The sequence below is a fragment of the Cyrtonyx montezumae genome, unplaced genomic scaffold (assembly GCF_038088225.1).
Source record: "Cyrtonyx montezumae isolate F1298 unplaced genomic scaffold, pur_monq_1.0 scaffold_7, whole genome shotgun sequence".
Taxonomy (NCBI): domain Eukaryota; kingdom Metazoa; phylum Chordata; class Aves; order Galliformes; family Odontophoridae; genus Cyrtonyx; species Cyrtonyx montezumae.
Window position 1 is genome coordinate 10,619,194 of NW_027072078.1, and position 18,609 is coordinate 10,637,802.

The 18,609-nt window shown below is 38.0% G+C and overlaps 1 protein-coding gene across 1 annotated transcript in view; it reads left to right on the forward strand.

Moving 5' to 3' along the window:
• SPATS2L (spermatogenesis associated serine rich 2 like) overlaps window positions 1–15,133 on the forward strand; it is a 56,031-nt gene extending 40,898 nt beyond the window's left edge. Inside the window, exons 8-12 of the mRNA XM_065750363.1 lie at window positions 5,720–5,778; window positions 8,907–9,016; window positions 9,549–9,651; window positions 13,135–13,355; window positions 13,709–15,133. Coding sequence (XP_065606435.1) covers window positions 5,720–5,778; window positions 8,907–9,016; window positions 9,549–9,651; window positions 13,135–13,355; window positions 13,709–14,107 — 892 coding nt within the window. The 3' untranslated portion in view covers window positions 14,108–15,133. The remainder of the gene's footprint in view (window positions 1–5,719; window positions 5,779–8,906; window positions 9,017–9,548; window positions 9,652–13,134; window positions 13,356–13,708) is intronic.
• Window positions 15,134–18,609: the final 3,476 nt, after the last annotated feature.

The following is an 18,609-nucleotide window of genomic DNA, read 5'->3' on the forward strand; positions in this document are numbered from 1 at the left end:
TCAGCAAAATGCAAGCATGTTTTTTTGGGATGTGCACACATTTTTGCTTTTGTACATGTTATTTTTTGGGGAAAAAAAAAAGTGAATATGCCCTTTCTGGTCTCAGTGTCTTGTTAAGGAGAAATCTGACTTAATAAAACAAATAAATGGAATCATCTCAAAAATGTTAATAGATTCCAAGAGCCAAACTCCTCTCCCTTCTTCGTGAGTTTTCAGGATGCTTTTGGGAAGTTACCTCTCTTGTATATCAGGAGCACAAGAGCAGGAACCACAACCTTCTGCCATACCAGAGTGCATTTAGGCTAACTGTATAAAACCTGTACAATTCTGAGATAGCAGTAACTGGAGCAGAACTGAGACTTAGATAAGAAAGAATTCATTCTAAGTTTATGTAAAAGCTTGCCAGTTTCTAACAAGCCATGGTGCAACTCAAACAGTAGTTAAACCTTGGTAGAATTCTAAGGTGATGCCTTCATTTGTTAATGAATACAATTTAGGGGTGTTGTTTTACAAGTTGCAAGTCTTTATGATAGTAAATTCTTAACTGATTGTAATTAGATCTAGAAAGAAAAATGCAAATAGAGATTTAATTATAATGACTTCACCAGTAACAACTGTGCTAGCTGGCTGCTGGAGAGAATAATATTAGCATACATAGATATAGAGCAATGTATAACAAACTTAAGAACTGAAAGTCACTGGGGATCTTTTACTGTTACCAGATTGTGCCCTATGGAGAGGAAGGATTCCAGTGAAATTGATTTACTATCTTTTGTTTATCTGCTTAGAGATTGTATTTGTGGTTGGAATGAAAATTCGTGTAATGTGGTTTGCTGTGTAAACATTGTGCTTGTTCTAATGCAGTGATCAAATAACCTTTAAGTACAGTGAACATTAACATACAATTGAGCTAATATTGGAAGAATGTTGCTTACTGAGACATTGCAAAATATGTATAGTAAGAATACCTTTTTATACAATGTTTAATGCTGTAGAGGAAACTTCAAATATTGCTTCTGCAGTCATGAAACGTGGCCATTCAGGAATCCTACAAAACCTGTTACAGGTTCTGATTGGTTTTATATTTACATTCTCATCACACTGTTCTAGTTCTTTGTGCTAAAGTTCACAGGCACAGTTCTGGGTTGAAGATTGCAGTGTGAGTTCTGTTGTAAAATATGCAGTTTGCATAGAGATTTTTTTTTCTGTGGTTATCTTTTCTCTCTACCTATGAATCAGGTATGTTCTGCTACAAGGGAAATGGATATATGAAATAAAGGGCAGTGGTGAACCATAAGCTAATAAAGTCTCCGGGATGGAGTTGAGTAGAGCTTCAATACACTGTGTAATCTCAGCTTAGATATAGCTGAGTCTGTGACAGTACTAACTTCCCTCATGCTATTTTACCACTTGCTTGAGTTGTCAGCAGGTGGTTAACCAGCTCAGCTTTAGAGAGCTCCTGGAGCCTGTTCCAAAGCCCACTGCCAGAGCAAAGTCACTGAAGAACAGCGTCCTTTATTTCTTTTATATTTTTTAAGCTGAAGTTATCAGTCCCTAGTAGTGTCCCACAGCTAACTGCCTATTTGCTGTTGCAGGCCACATTCCCATCCTCATGAAAAGAAAACTCGAATTGTATGTTGTGATTTGAGCTCCTTAGCTGCTGAGACCACCAGTGGGTCCTTCCAGATGAGCCCTACTTCAGTCTTTCAGAAAGTGACAGCTGACTCTTTCTCAATCGCCAAAACAACATTAATTCTCAAACTGTGTACAGTGCTGGTTGTTTTAAGGAAGTAGTGGAGCTTAGTAAACACCTCTAGTACAAAATTGACACATTTCTGAGGCTTCAAAGAGTTTTGAAAGGATAATTTGAATTGCATCTATAACAGTAACTGCTAGCTCATTCATCTTTGTCTGCTGTTATGAGTTGCATCAGTATGCTTGCCTCCATACCAGGTTGGCCTTTTTATTTTCCTGACTTTTCAGGCTCACTAGGGTTTAGCATAATGCCTAGAAGAGGCAACAGGAAAGATAATATTCTGGTTTTTGTGAAGCCTTCTGATCCTTATCAAAAGGTTATAAATCTGGCAAGCTAAAGCAGTTATTTTTTGAAGGAACGCTATTAAAACTCCACTAAAATGATTGAAATCGTGGCGTTGCAGCTGAGTGAAAACTCACAAGTGAGTCTCTTCCACTATACATGCTCTTAATTTCATGCTGTAACCTGGAGAGAGATTAATTTGTTTCCTCTAATGTCAGAATTTAGAATTTTTTCTGAGTGTGTGTAATGATGCAGCTGTCATAATGATTTACCCTGTCATTGCTGTACTGGCAACTTAGTGCAGTGAGGTTATCTTTTCAGCTCTTTTGCTGTGGTGTGCTAGAGTGACTTTTGACCTATGTAAGCTCAGGCACAATCAATTTATTATTTATTTAAGAAAGAGGAGGATGCTTAGGCTCTTACTTTAAGAATCTCTTAGCAGTGACTATGAATCATTTCACCTATCTTCCCATCAGCATCTCATATCTTTACAGCATTCTCACTTCCTGTGTCCTGGCCCTGTTTGCTACACTTGAATGTTCTCTATGTTAAGTCTCTTTGTTGCTGTGTTCCTTCAGTAGTGTTGTCTCCTTCTTGAAACTCACATCAAAATTATCTAGTCATTAAAATCAAATGGTGCTGGAACCTGTGCTCCAAGCTACAGATGCTCGCCTGTGATGAACAATTGGCAAGATGCTCTTTGTGGATAGAAGAGGAATCAAATTGATTCCTATTCAGCTTCCTTCATCCTTCTGTGAACTAATAAGAAATGTGACATTTCCTAGAGCTGGTTTGGCTTACAACATTTCAAAGGAAACGTTAATTTTTTCCATTATTCCATGATATGTGATAGTTTGATTTCCTTGCTGATAAATGTACCTGTACACTTCCAGATGAGAATTAGCATGTTCCATTCCTGATATGGAGAGAGAATGCGTGTTCTCAGCTGGAATCAGTCAGTACAGCTGCCTTTTCTTCAGGGAAGGCAACCTATGAAGATCTGTCCATTAAATAAACATAATTTATTACATTAACAAGTCTGATACTGACAAAGGTGCCATACTCATTTTTTTCTCTTTATTTCTTTTTCACTGTAGTTTTCTTTTACGTCTGTTTGTAACTACAGACTTTGTTGCTCTGTCACAGTTGTCATAGTCTTGGCCTGCACTTCTGCAACATCCAGATGCTTTCCTGAAATATTCTTCAGAGGCCACACTAAAACATTAGGACTGGAAAACTGTCTAGTAACAGATTAGATCTGACTATAAAATATGAGAAGTATACAGCTGCTATGACAGTGTTCTTATTCTGGTATTAGAAGTGTTTTTATTTGGCATCAAAATAAAATGTTAGCGGCCAAGCTGTTTAGCCAGGATGTGTTGTTGGACTCAGGGGGAGGACAGTCAGGGAATGACCTGAGCCAAAATGCAATTCTGATGAGCTCTGCTATTGTGAGCTTGCTGCTTTGAATATTTTTTCTAGCCAAAATTTTATATAATCTGTGGGGTACACTAGGGAAACACTTTTGTAACAGAAATAGCAAAAAGAAAAATGTGCAGACTTTTTGAAGATAGAGGAAAGAACTGAAGACCATAACAGTCTCTGTGGAGGTTAGAAACCAATTGAGAACTTGCACAGCTCACTTCAGTCACCTGCTGTGGAAGCCAAGGAACTTTATTGTAGCATGTATTTACAGAAGGTTAACTGAAAACAAATTAATTCTGGAAAGCTATCTCTATTCAGATTAAAGAGCTAAATTATCACCTGATTCTTTGGAGTTCAAGATTAATGCTTATGCCTGGAGAATGCTGTCGGCCAACAGGAATAAATGTGTGCTTTTGTTGTAAGACTTTCTTAACTAATTTTCTTTACCTTAAAAGGTCATGCTGTTGTATTTTCTCTGTTGGCTTCTGGGAGCCAGTGTGAAAGTGGCAGGGTTGATTGGTAAAACCTGAGGGTAGGACTGTAGAACTTTGGTTGTAAACCTCCTGCGTGAACTTCGTGTATTTATGGTAAGGTGTTCAAGAAGGCTGCATAGCATTTGAAGGTGATCTGTCTGGTGAATTTCTGGCTGAGTCAGCTGTGTATCTGCCGTGTGTTACCTACACTTCCTGCTCCTTAATCTTGCTGTGTTTTAGTCAACAGCCTGTGTGTCCTTCTCTCCATAAGTCTTTTGTCTTTGACTGCTGCCCACTGAACTCCATAGGATGTTTCCATTCTTGTTAAGGGTGTTTTAGACAAATGTTTTGATGCTGAATTTTCTATAATGTCTTTTTTGATGGGAAGATATTTCATATGGAAGGAAAAAAAAATGAGGCAACTCTCTGCATGGGAGCAGCTCTTCAAAACCCCAAAGGCTGTTTAGCTTTTTCTCAAAATATTCCAATCCTTTCTCCCACCTGAATGCCATCAACTCACATTTCAACCTTCATCATCCATCCCACTGATCCTAAGAAGCCCTCTATTTTCACCAGTACACAGTGTGCTATCTTGAAATATAGATTAGATGCTGAAAGTATGTGTGGAATAGCAGATCTGTGAGACAAGCTGCTTAGAGACCTTGGGCTGGCTCTGCCTTCCATGCCTATGTATTATTTCAGTATGTTGTGTTTTGGAGATACTGTGCAATTTGTCTCTGAAAGCAAGCAAATTTAATGTCTTGAAGTCCTGTTATCTCAGGTGGGTACACAAGCTTGCATTCGGGGATTATTTTACTGAAAGAACTGAGAACTCCACTATTCCTTTGTGTGTGAGCCTGGGCTTACTCCTGATGTTTGACCAACTTTTTGCAGTTTCTTCGCAGTTGCTTGAGTTTACTCAGCCAGTAAACAGAACCATTAACAATTGGATTGTTTATTAAACTTTCCAATTGTGGCTAACAATTAATCCTGTGAGGGGATAATATGGCTAACAATAATCCTGTGAGGGGCATACCAGTGTGGTACCCACTGGAAAACGGTTGATACTTCACCAAATGATGTTGCTGGATTGGTGATATGAATGTTTTCCAGATCTCATCTGCTCTTAGTAGACCCACCTAATCAGCTTGCAGTTTGATGACTAAAAGTGCTGTCTGGAATTGAACATGAGGGGCTTATGAAAGGAAGTGCTTGTGAGATCTTCAGAAGACCCTGCAAAAGGGGAACCATTCCTTCCCAGTCTTTTGTGGGAGAGGAAACTGGCTTCTCTCACAGAAATACTTTTAGGATTATTCATATCATAAACTATTTTTGTGTTCACTCTAATATACTTTACAAATCTCTCTAGGAAGAGTAACAGCTCTTTCCATGTGCTTTTATTTCTGTTTCGTTGTCTGTACAGCACTGAAAGCTAAGCCATATGAACCTGAGCAGCAGCAGAGGTGTATCTGGCTTAATTAGAAAAGGGACTGTTTTGTCATTTGATGACTGCTGGTGCCCAGGCAATGCAGAAGAGGTAAATCAGAGTGACCTTCACATCTATGCAAGAACACAGGCAGACCAGGGAATTGCCTGGTTAAATTAACATGCACTGATTATTATCAGTTTTTGTAGTGAACATGCCTAGCTTCAGCTTCATCTTTTTGATATCATTACTTCATGTAACTAAGATCTGAAGTATTTGTGTGGTTAGCTTTTAATCTTGGTAGAATTCTGGCATGGATTAAATGGTGGTATTCTTTCTTTTTTTCTTTTTCTTCAGCATCATAGACAAAGAAGTGTCATTAATGGCAGAAATTGACAAAGTTAAAGAAGAAGCGAGTAAGTACAAAACACATCAGGGAACTTATGGTATAGTCACGTGTTTGTTTTGTTTCACAGAAAACCACACAATATATCAATTCAATTATCAGCATTCTCACATCTTTCCTTATATGCATATTCTCAGGTGTTCTGAGAGAACTTCTCTGTAGTTTCTATCTAGAAGTTTTGAATATCAAAGCTTCAGTATTATGACATTAGGATAAACCAAAAATTTGCATGAAGTTAGATTAAAATTATTTTCTTCTTCTACTCACTTAACACAGATTTCTGCCACTCTTTTTTCCCTCATTTCTGTGATTTGTTGACTACTTCATTTGGATTCCTTAACCATTGTTTTCACTTGCTTGTCACAGTACATGGGTTTCAATGCTGGAAGTTGCTAGAGGAACAAGTTATTCTGGTTTTGCCTAACTTTAAGGGGCAGCGATCGAGCTCATGAGTTAGAACAATAAAAAAAACTGAGATGTTTACTGGAATCTGTTTTCTTAATAATCTGTGACAGTTGATATGATTCCAGGTTTTTATGTCATTTCTGTTTCTTACATAAGTAAGGCGTATATGTGGTTTGAAGGGGGGAAAAGCAATTTGACATGTATTAGCATGCCATATTATCTTTCTTATACCCACCAGGGACATAGTATTCATGGGCAAGTAATGAAGGCAACATGATTCAGTAGAGAAAGCTAAGTTTGGAACTAAAGAATAACCCAAGTATTGTTAGAATGATGCTTTGCCTAATAGATTAAAATATTTCTGACATATATGAATATAATCCTTTCATTTGTTTGTGAATTTAAGAATTTAGATCCCTTTCAAGGGGTGTAACAAATGCATGCAGTGTTCTTTAATGTTTCACTTGTATTTAGAACTCTCACTGAGCTCACAAATGTATACCAGTTAAGTTAATCAAAAAAATTCCAAATCCTCTGTTGCTACTTTAAACCTCTTACAGTTTTATACATACAGAGACTAAAGAGAATGAGTTGCTGCAGCAGCAATTGGCTTTAGTTTGTTTGGAATTTTGTATGCTAACTTTTCTGCTGATAACCTGTGGAGGAATTGTGGATGGAAACATGCTTTTTACCTGTAGAGACTGCCATAGTCAGCTACAGAGCATGTGTTCAGTTCCAGGAAAACCAATGGCAAAATTCCTGTTGATGTCAGCAGACGCGGATCCAACCGCATAAACAAAAACATATTTTGGAAATCCTCAGTCTGGGGATGATGATATCGTGATGGCCGCTTCATTAATTTTGACGAGGGACAGTAGTGATTTTTGTGGAAAGTAAATGTAATTCTTATCTAGAGGCATGTAAGTACTGTATTCTTGCATGGCATATTTGGTTTCCCTGCTTTAATGCTGAATTGTTATATGACGTTAGATGGCTTCTGTAGCTCTGTAGTTTCTGTTATCTCTCAAGGCCATTGTAGGCCTGTAAAGTGCCCTCAAAATATAGGCAAAAAGTTCTTGTTAAGACTATAGCATTCTTTCCAAGATTTACATTATTATTTTTACACTTCTTTGCTGCACTGGAGGCCTATTTTAATGTGGGCAATCTTACTCTTACCGACAGTACTGAGAAAATCTCCAAACGTGATCATTCCAGTTTTTGTTAAACTGGGTCGTATGTTTTTTTTTTTGTTTGTTAAATGAGATCGTATGGTTTGAGCAGTCACTTCAGCAAAGGCAGAGCTGACCTTTGCAAGAAACAGTATTATCACCTAGAATAAACAGTAAAACTATTGGCCAAAGAAAAACAGCTAGTGAATTCTTCATGTAATTCAATAAAAATTTCTCATTCTTGCAGTTTCTATTTCACAGAAAGGAAATTAAAGGTCAACTGGAGAGACAAATAAATGATTGTTCTTAGCAAAAGTAGTAACGTGGGCAGAGGTTTATCAGCAGCTTTAAAGGAGCTGTAGCCACCCATGCCTTCCTTGTAATCTTTGCTCTGTGTGACACATGCTCCTCTATTGCATGTTGTGGTTACTCCCGTACAGATGTACAGCCACTGCTCTGTCTTCCCTGAACCTGCTGGGCCATTCTGCGCTTCCGGAGGAGGCTGCTATCCAATTAAGTAAATGCTAGTGGGTTGAGAAATAAATTCTTCCCCCCAAAAAATGACATTATAAAGAATGAGCTGGTTGAGACTTGCCAGGACTGTTCTGGAATTCTAGGGAAGTCAGCAGGAAAGTCTCAGCATTTGTCATGAAATCTCTGGCCCACTTACCCTATATGTAGACAGGAGGCTACAGTTGGAAAGGATATGATTGCTAGTGTTTTACATGTAGATGTTGTCTTTCCTCTCTGCTGTAAATGTTGATCCCACCAGCCATGAATCAGTCTTTTACATTAAGACACTGTGTAGGTAGCAGAATTTGCAATTTTCTACCAAAATTATTATACGTCACGGTATCCTGAGTGTATGTGGACTTACATTGTGACTCTTGGTTAATCTTTTCCTGTAGAAGAGTAAATATTCATCACTTCCTTATTCAAAATATATAATATGGGCAGTAGTGAATAATTAGTATTTTTTCATAAGGATTGTTGGCCTTTGTAAGACTGCTTTGCCCTAGAAATGGTTGTGTTTGTAATACTGCTTTGCCCTAGGAGTGGCAGTTGAGCATATTCTGTACTTGAAAGCAAAATTGCAGTGCCAGTGATTTGAACATAAACCAAATGTGAACAGGTGGTTTGTTTGTTTTGTTTTGTTTTTTTAGGGGAGCTATAAGCCCCTGTATACATAAAACATAACATTTCTTTAGAAACAGGCTGCTGGCTCAGGGAATGGAAAACGTCTAAGTGAAAGGTCGCCTGAATTCGTGCTGAAGAATAAGGCACTGGAAGACTCAGAACAGCATGTCTCTGCCCTGTTTGTCTAAACTTTGAAGGATTAGTTTAACTTTGATTTTGTGACAGCTATCCCAGTTTGAGATCGTTTTCAAATGTCAGGCAGTTCAGTTAAATACACTGATTGTGCAAGCAGCATCATATTCTGTTTGGCTGAAGTGTGGAGTGTGTGTGTATTTCACTTGTGGTACAGTGTTAATACCTAAAGAATAATGAATTACAGATCAGTTCAGCTTCAAAGCATTAATTATTGACTATTGGTATTTGGCAGTGGAAATCCTGACTGCTCGGCAGAAGAAAGCTGAAGAACTGAAGAGGCTGACGGACCTAGCTAGTCAGATGGCTGAAGGACAACTGTCTGAACTCAGGGCTGAAATTAAGGTCAGGCATTCACTTTTGCTCAAGCGTGTGATCTGTCTGCACAAAAGTGAAGAAAGTGCTATCGTGCTAACATGTCCAGGCTGCTTATTCCTCCTGTGGACCAAAGGGTAACTAGCTTTCTGTGGGGAAGTCATACCTTATTAAAGAATTATAGGCCCTCTGAGCAATCTGGATATGCTATCAGAGAAGTGTAAGCTATCCCTTTAGAGGCGGAGCAGTGGAGAGTTTTGCTGTTTGTGTATCATTTATCAGACCCAGTTTACAAGTAAACCTGATAGCCTCATGTTGGGTCGATCAAATGCATGCACCCCAGCAAAGTGACCCACTTCCAAAATGCGGGACAGATCCACCTATCACTGGGCTGTGAGAAGTGTCGTATGGTAAGGATGTGAAAATTTTTGATTCTGCATAAAGATCCTGCCAACAGGACAGTGTCAAGAGATTGCATAGACTTAAAGTGGACTTCAGATAAGTATTGATTGGCCTTCTGATCAGAATGCAAATTACCCTTAATTTGTCTGTATTTCTGCAGCACTTCGTGAGTGAACGGAAATATGATGAAGAGCTGGGCAGGTCTGCCCGATTTTCCTGTGACACAGAACAGCTGAAGACCCAAATTCAGCTCTGTGGAGAGAGTAAGTGTTAGTGGTTTATCACACCTACAATCTCAGAATGTAGTGTTCCAAATGCTTGTCCAGAAAATGCTGGGCAGAGGTAATGGCATTTTTATTGCCAGTGTATGTGTGTGCAGCAAGTCTGGCATGAATGGTATGTCAACGCAGGAGGTTTGTCGAGCATGCACACATCACTTTTACAATTTACATTATACATATGCAGTATACATATGCTCCACAGACCATCTGCATGTGCAAGGTTGCCTTCTTTGTCAGAGATTTTCAGATATTACTGAGGTCAGTTGGAGTTTTCCATCTAAATGGGAAGTCAGCTGTAGGGAACTCTCAAATTCAGTAGCTGCTTATGAATAACTAGTAAATTGGAAGCTTCTCTGTGTGAACATAGTATTATGAGATCAATTCATGAATCTGCTGCTAGGAAGCAAGTTCCCAGCTTTACGAGAATATTCACTGGGTTTTTCAGGAGCTAAAGGTAATCCCAAATACTACTTTTGTGAAACTGTCTGCCTTTGTGCTTGGAAATTCATATTCATCTTCTGCTCCATATATCATGTTCCTGATGTAAAATGTGAGTTAGACTCTTTTCATCTTTGTTAAGCTTTTGTTCCCCAAAGAAGTAAATGCTGTGGTGCTTTGCGCCATGTCACCTTGCTGTATGATATTCCATCAGCACCACCAATCAGGAGAAAAACTATTAACACAGTACCAATGTAGTGCATTCTGGGGAGAGGAAAATAGTTTTAGGAAGAAGTGCTTCTAAGGAGTTACTAGAAACAGAAGGGGAAAAAAAATCACATAGTTTGTCAATGCAGTCTTGTGGTTACATGACTAAAGAACTGACTGCTGTGAGGCATAACTGATTTAATGTGCTAGACTGTAAGAATTGCTTTTGCAGAACACTTTGTAGATCCACTGTGCCCATATCCTATCTCTCATTGCTTCCAACCCAGGATGTTCCAAAGGAAGGCATAAACTTCCCAGTAATGCACCTAATTGTTCACGTCATTGCACCTATTTCATACCCTGAAGCTTAACTGATTGAAAATTCTATGTAGCTTACTCTAACCAACAATATAACCACAGCTGCTGTTGATGCTACAGTCTGTTCTCATTCAGCTACTCTCCTAAATAATTTCCAGCTGCAGTTAATTCAGGAAATTAATTATTTATACCTCATCTTAGTGGAGCATTATTTAAGCATTATTTAAGCATTATTCAGGTTGAAATCAAGTCAGTGAAGTTCAAAGAACAGCTGTTAGTAGGGAAGCAGTGCCATCTTCCAGTTGAGTACTGGGTGTCTGAAGAACCTCTGATCTGCTCTTAGTGACCTTAGAAGAGATAACTTACATGCTATTGGCATGTCTTTGCTAGGAGCTTTCCAATTGTTTGTGTTTGAAGCATCCTACAATGACGTCTATACCTTACTTAGGAGGTGCCTTTCAAACAGAAGTTGAAGTGCCCTTCAAACACAGATGATACCAGACCTGTAGCTAAAAATACACATTATTGAAAGCTTTAGCACCAATAACCAAAACTCCCACCTGTGCAAAGGTAGGCATGTTCCAGCACAAGGAGCAGGAGTGCACTGCCAGCATAAATTTACTATGAAGGTCAAAGAGGAGTAAAAGAAATCGGTACTGATGCTTTTCCGGAATACTTGCTGGTGGCTTGTACTCCTTGTACATATTTTCTGTTAAGAATATGTTTTTATGTCAAACACTTGGATTTTTACATGGCCTTCTGTGTAAGGCAGTCTGTTTTAGGGAAGAGAAAGCAGTACTATTCAGTAATAGTATAACTTTCAGACCTTGTGACAAAAAGTGCAGGTCCTTGTGCAGATCACTGCGTTGTTTTTCTGAAGAAGACACTTAGTGGGAGAATATCTGATGTTAGCTTAAGTTAGTAGGAGCCTCAAAAAGCCACCCAACAAAACTGCAGATATGATGCTCAGTTGCTAAAATTACTCCACATCTTTGTTCTCTGTCCTAAAAGTTGAAAAAATTGGTGTACCTACTAGATAAAAGAACATGTGTCTTTTTCTAGTTTGTCATCTGTGCCAGATGAAAATGGGGAAATTACATAATCAGAAAAATCAAAACCACAAATTAAGATCAAGAGCTTTACTTCAGTAGCTTCTAGCTCCTTTTTGAGGTGCCACTTTATTGAAGCAGGCAGCTCAAAAAGCTTGTGGAAATGCAGAGAGGTAGGAATCAAGGATTGTTTGGTATACTTCACATTCAGATATGGAATTGCTTAAGAAATCCTCTGATTTCAAAGTACTAAGAAGTAGAGAGCAAGAATACACTTGAGATGAAAACGAAATGTTTCTTGATAGTGCAAACTTTGCCATGACCTGTGTGAAAGGGATTACTGGATTGTATTCAGTTATGGTTTGGATAGATAACCGTGGTACAGAAGAATCTCTGTTAACCATTTCTTTGGAGAGTCTACTGCCTGTTACTCTTTACTATCTTTTCCTTTTTGAAAACTATTCAGAAATACTGAAGAAGCTTTCATAGCTGTTAACCATGCTGTGGTTGTTATGTTTGTAAACTGCGAGCTCCAGGCTCTTCAGCTTCCATGATCAGTGAATGATTTGAAATCAGATTTGTATGTGGCATCTGCAGGCACTACTTCCTTTGACTTCAAGCAGTAGAGAGTTACCTTTCTCTTCTTTCTCGTGTTTCTTCCTTTGTTGCCTGAAAACTCCTATTAGAAGCATTGTTGGTAGTACGGCAGTGTGATTGGGCAGTCCTGACAACACGTGGATTTACCATAACTAAAGTTGTAAGTTCACAAGCAAACACATAGGTGACAAGAATTTTGAGACATTTTCTTGGATAACTGAAGCCCAGGGCTGACAGTCAGCTGGGCTTTCGAGTTGATGAAAAAGTGGTGAACTACAGTGTTGCCTATAGGAAGTTGGTCTATTTTATCTGTTTGCTTTGTGGAGTTCAGAACAATTCCAACATTTGCACAACACGTTTCTTATTCCTAAATAGTGCTAAACCAACTTGCAGTCTCAAAAGCCCTCTGGGGTAGTCACAAGCTGAACTGTCTTCCAGACAGCAAGGTAGCTCTCTAGGTTCTCCTTGTTCTGGTTAACCTTTAGGTAGCTGCACCAAGGAAAATAATTTCTCACATTTACAGTACAAATGGACAAAGTAGTACAACCTATAGCACAAGCACAAGTCCACAGGAACCAGGGTGTTCAGGCCTTCCAGCCTCAGTCCAGTTTTACTGCAGTTCCTCCACATAGAATTTTTTTGTCTAGAAGACACCCTTAGAGTGCCTTAGAGTTAGAGGCACTTTTAGAGAAGTAAAACAAAAAGATTTAATTCTGACCCAATTATCTAGCTTACTTCATTATCTAAAGTGAGACTTAAATGATGCTACAAAAATGAACTGTAAGCAGGATAAGAATTCGGCCTCAGATATTCATCATTTAACAGGTAATAGAAAATAATTCTTTTATTTTTATAGTTTCTCACCCAAAGAACAATTATTCTTCAAGAACACCATGTAGTTCGGTGCTATCTTCATTGACCTCACATGCAACAACTGGCAAACAAAATACACACACTCGGAAGTCCTCTAGTAATGCCAAGAACTCTGATAATAAAACAATCAGCACTAAAGTACAAAGTCATCATTCTTCCAATCCTACGGAATCTTCTCCCCAGGGAATCCCAACAACTAAGCAGGTAAGTAACAGTTTAAAACTAAACTAAACAATGTCAAAAGTATCAGGAAATCTTGCGTTATTGAAAGCCTTTACTGCAAAATCAAATACTTGCTTTTATTCTATATTTAATTCACAATTTTCGAAAATGTAGAAACATGTTTACAGTTTACTCAGATGTAACATAGTAATCATAGCTCAGTTTTTGGGTTATATCAAAACTATTTCAATACAATTTTCTCTCTCTAGGTACACTGTTATATAGTTACACTGGTAGTGTTTTTCTGCAATTTTTGTTAATTCTGATGGCTGTATTTCTTTTACTATTAGAAGAGTTCAGATAGCCTAACAATTATAAAATTTCTTTCTGGGTAGAATGGGCCTTCTAGTCAAAGACGAAGATTCAACCCACAGCACCAAAACGTCCGTCTCAATGGATCTCTTAAGCCACAAGGCACCACTAATGAGGCAGATCATAATAACATAAAGAGTGGCTCCAGGTCTGAACACAGAAGACAGCAGCATAGCAATTTCAGACCTAAAAATAAAGGAGCTATGAAAAATCTGGAGCAGTCTGCAACTGCAAGGACCACAGAGAATGTGACCCATCCAGAAAAGACCCGACGAAAGCATCATACAGCAGACGCCGCAGATCACAGGCCCTTCCGAGGCAGTGTTGGCAGGGCGTCGCAGTGCAATCTGTGCCCTGCGAGGATGGAGGTCTCTGCTGATACCACTGTTCTTTCAGTGCCCGCTGTGACTTTGGTGGCTTAAAATGTCACAGTGAAGGCAGGCAGAAAAATCTTCTCATTTTAGTTTCTTCCTCAAGATGCTTGTTGGTGAAGAAAATAAATCAGAACACAGTCGTTTTAAATCTGTTGCTGCTTAAAATTCATTGGTATCTTCATTATTTACTAATTATCAAAATTAATTATACTTTCAAAGCTTTGCCCAATATGTTCACAATATTTTGTTATGACAGTACAGAATCTTACCAAAGCAGCATATACAACTTAGAAGAATGAAATCTAGATTGGAAAAATACACTCAGAATTAAATTCACAATAGCAAAAGGCTTGTTGTAGATACGTGGTTATACAGTCAACAGTATTGTTCTTTAGAGAAGCCTGTGTTAGAAGGATCCCAGGACACCTGTGTGTTGTGGTCTGCAATGAAATCAGATAATCTTGTAGAATTTTTCTGCAATCTCTATACATCTCTTTATTTCAGTGCATGTATCTGTGTGCGCATGTATACACACACATGCACACACACAGTATTGTTACATACAAGAACATTTCAAAAAGCAGCACATTTGATTTTAGCTTATTATTCCATAAACAGAGATCTTTAGACTCACCTATGAATTGTAGTAAATGTATTACATATTGGTATTTTTCATTGACAAACTATTTTTATGAAAATGCTCATTTCATTCAAGTTTAGATTATATATAGTCATGGCTATTCAGATGCACAGCCCTATTCTCCATCCTTGTCAGCCACTTTTCTATTGGATTTATTTTTTTTTGCATATGAAAAGTCACAGGTGTTCTAGCCTTGAATCCAGATTATTTTTCTATATTTTTTTCTGTAGGAACCATCTGTCCTTAATGAGAGCTATGACTAATAAATTTGTTACAGCAACACGCAAAAGAATGTGGAGGTACATATTTGAGCAGATATTGCGTCCTTCTGAGTTTTCTATTAAAATAAAAATCTTAGTGTTAATGTTCTGATGATGTATTTCAAAAATCTTGTTTCTTCAAAAAAAATTAAAATCTTCTTTCTAAAATATTCTGGTGTTTGCTGCCTCGCAGTACCTGACCAGTTGTGTTTGTATTCAAATTATGTCTGTTTAATTCAGCTGGTGTCAGTGGGAGGCTTTTGGTTTGAGTTTGGCTTGGACCAAGCTTTAGCTTTTGGCTAAATTCCAATACCACAGGTGCACGGAACAGCACCTTCCCATGAAGAATTCATCTTGGACAAACCTGTATTGAAAGTTGTCATTGGAAATACTAAGGTATCAGAATCCAGACCTGACATCAAGTGAACTAGAGGCCTGGGGTTAGAATCAGAGAAGTGTAAAAAGGGTCTGTTTCCCACTGTCATCGCTAAGAGTAGCACACTTTAAATGTTTATTGTTGGCAATTGCTTTTTACCAATTTCCTCTGCCTAATTTCCATTAGCTGATTACACACTTTCTTTGTACTGAGTTCCACTTTTCCTGTGTACTCTCAGAAAATAATCTCAAAATATAAAGTGAGGTGCGTTCGCTATGAATGATTTTAATTATTTTTTGTTTCTCTTTATATCTGTATAGTTTTCTATTTGTGAATGATGGTAAAACCTGGTTTTACAAGGCAAATAGCTTCTACTAAAATAGTGATGATAAAATAAGTATTCATAGGTAAACACTGGCTTTTTTTTTATCACTGCAAACCCTTCTTCTATCTGGGTTAACTACCCATCAAGCTTTTAGGCTGAATGTTTTAGTTAAATTGAGCTGAAAATTCAGAATCTCTGTGTTGTGCACACCCATCAGAAAAGTATATTTTCAAAATTTGTCTGCTGTTTGTTTGACCTGTAGCCTCACGGACAACAGATGTAATTGCAATATCTGTATGGATATAACACCAGAACAGTATTATATTGCATTTACACAATTTCTGAAAGTTGCTTATATCTCTTCTTGTATCCCCTCCTAAAGATACCTGATGTATCTATAATGACTTTTACTCCTTCCTTATAGCTTTTCCATTTAACAGGATTAAAGGAAGTTATTTTATTCCACAAGTCAGCTCCCTTCCAAGCAGGCTTCCTCAAATCAAATCTGTAACATAAATCATAACTCAGCACAACAGGACGACCCTGTGCTCTTCAATACCAGCTTCTCTTTGCTGTGCTGGAGGCTTAGTGCATGACAGATCCAAGACTAACAGGTGAGAGAGAGCATTTACCTTCAGACTGTGACACAGACACATATCTTTGATGAGAGATAAAAGTGTAGATATGGCTGGTTCTGGGAACTCTGCAGTCTTGACACAGCAAATATGCTTTAGTATTGCAGTGCACATTTTAACTGTTACATGGCTGGCTCTGAAACTATAGCTGTATCGGAATGGTATCCCTTTTATCTTTCTGTGCTTCTGCTAGAATTTTATTTGCCATTTTCTTGGAGTGTTTTACTGCTTATTATACTTATAATTAATTAATCAGATACTCCCAGACTTATCTTCAGCAGAACTTCCTGTCTTCAAATTTCAAGCTAGCTGTGTGTGATACTTTTAACATAAAGGTTGTGTACAGGAGTCGGTGGGAGAATTAAGGGCTGGACAAGCCTTGGCTTTAAGGCCAGCAAGTCATCTTAGAGAAGAATAGTTCCCCTAATTTGCAAACCAAATACAGGTGTTTTGCATCACTGAAACGTGGAATTCCCACTGCATTTTGTACTGTCTTTTGAAAGTGGAAACACACCCTAACACCTGGTATTTTAGAACAGGTTCAATCTTTTTTGTGTACAATCAAGTTGAGATTAACACTAGAACTCATAAAAACAAAGCACCAGGTATGTGGCTGGAAAACTAGAAAGATAATGTAATTCAACATAGCCAAGCTATATTAAGCAAAATTTAAAGAAAAAAATAAGAAGTTTGGGGAAAAAAAAAAAAGTTAAGTGACTTAAAGTCATTGGAGATGTTGCTCTGGAACTGAAACCGATAATTTTGGAAAGGATAAGTTTGTACTCTAGTTTATATACCACTTTCCTGGATCCTGCTACTATAGGAGAGCAACCTGGTCTAATCTTGGGTGAATGGCATTTCCTGTGGTGAGTCTGTTTCCCTGTGCAGTGACTGGGATGTATCAAGAGTTTATAAATCCGCTGCACCTTTAACTTTTGTGTACTTATCACTGCAGTAGAGATATGATGGGCTGCAGAGGCCACATGCTGTAGAACCATTGCCAGTTACACACCTGTTGTATATAACAGAAACCTGAGATTATACAGCTATTTCAGTATAGCAAACAACTAAACAAACTGTATTGAAAACGTTCATGGATGTTGTATCTGAAAGTAGAATCAGCTAAAAATGCATATAGGAATGGGACATTTGAAAATGGTCAGATTATTGATGCGAAGTATTACTCAGCTAAGTGATAAATGCTGGTATAAGGTGACTGATTGCTGTTTTGTTTTCTTGGGTTTTTTTTTTTTGTGTGTGTTTTTTTTCTTTTTTGTTTGTTTGTTTGTTCCAAAAGTTCCATTGGAAGTACTCAGAAACTCAGAATAAGTGCAAAGGTCTGTAACATCAGCTGTGCCTGTTTCTGCTGCTTGACATTTTGCTAAAAGTTGCCCAAAATGACTCTCGATCTCTTGGAGGCTTCACCACCACATATTTACAGAGCTTTATTTGTAGGCACACTTTCACTCTTCACTGTCAAGTTTTTGATGGTACAACTGGCCTCCCATTGTTGTCAAGCGAGATCATGGATTGAGAATTAAACAGACAAACTCTTCTTACCTCCTGGATAATGTTGGCATTTCCTTTTGACCATAGTAATATTTGAATTACATAATGTTTATTATCTAAAACATTTAAGTGGGTTTAAAAGAGTGAATGAACAGCTTGAAAGAAGGAAAAAGAAAGCTTTGTTAGGAGCATTCAGTGTGTGAACAGTCAGTTCTGTCTTGAGAGAATCATCAGTTGCTTTACTTGCAAGTAACTTGAGCTGTATTTCATAGAGAAGCATCTCTGAATTAACACCTAGTTCACAGAAGATCATTTAATTGCATTTTGTTTCCATGACTCTTTAGCTGAAAAAAAAAAAGCCTGTTCAAAAGTCTCTCTGAAAATCAGTGTTAACATGTGCCCCTAACAGATGAAATAATGTCTGCTTGGTTACAGCAAGTGTGAGTTCTCCATACTCTGAAGCATACAGATAGAATTACATCTATTTGAAACGCATCCTGGTGATAATAGGCACTTAATCTTCTAGAAATTAAATTGGAATGGTGTTTTTCTACATAATGACATATCACAGATGGTTTGCAGGAACAGTAGTGAAAGTGAAGACTGAACAACTGGAAAATTGACTGTGATTGTGAGGGGGAAGAGAAAAACATCAATGTTCACCAGTGTGATGCATGTCACTCTCTAGAGTGCAGCTATTAAATTCCTACAGTGAAGAAACTTTCTAAATATGGTTTCTTCTGTGAGTGGCAATTGTATAGGGATGCAAAGCAAGCCATTATCACTTCAGTTCACAATACTGCCT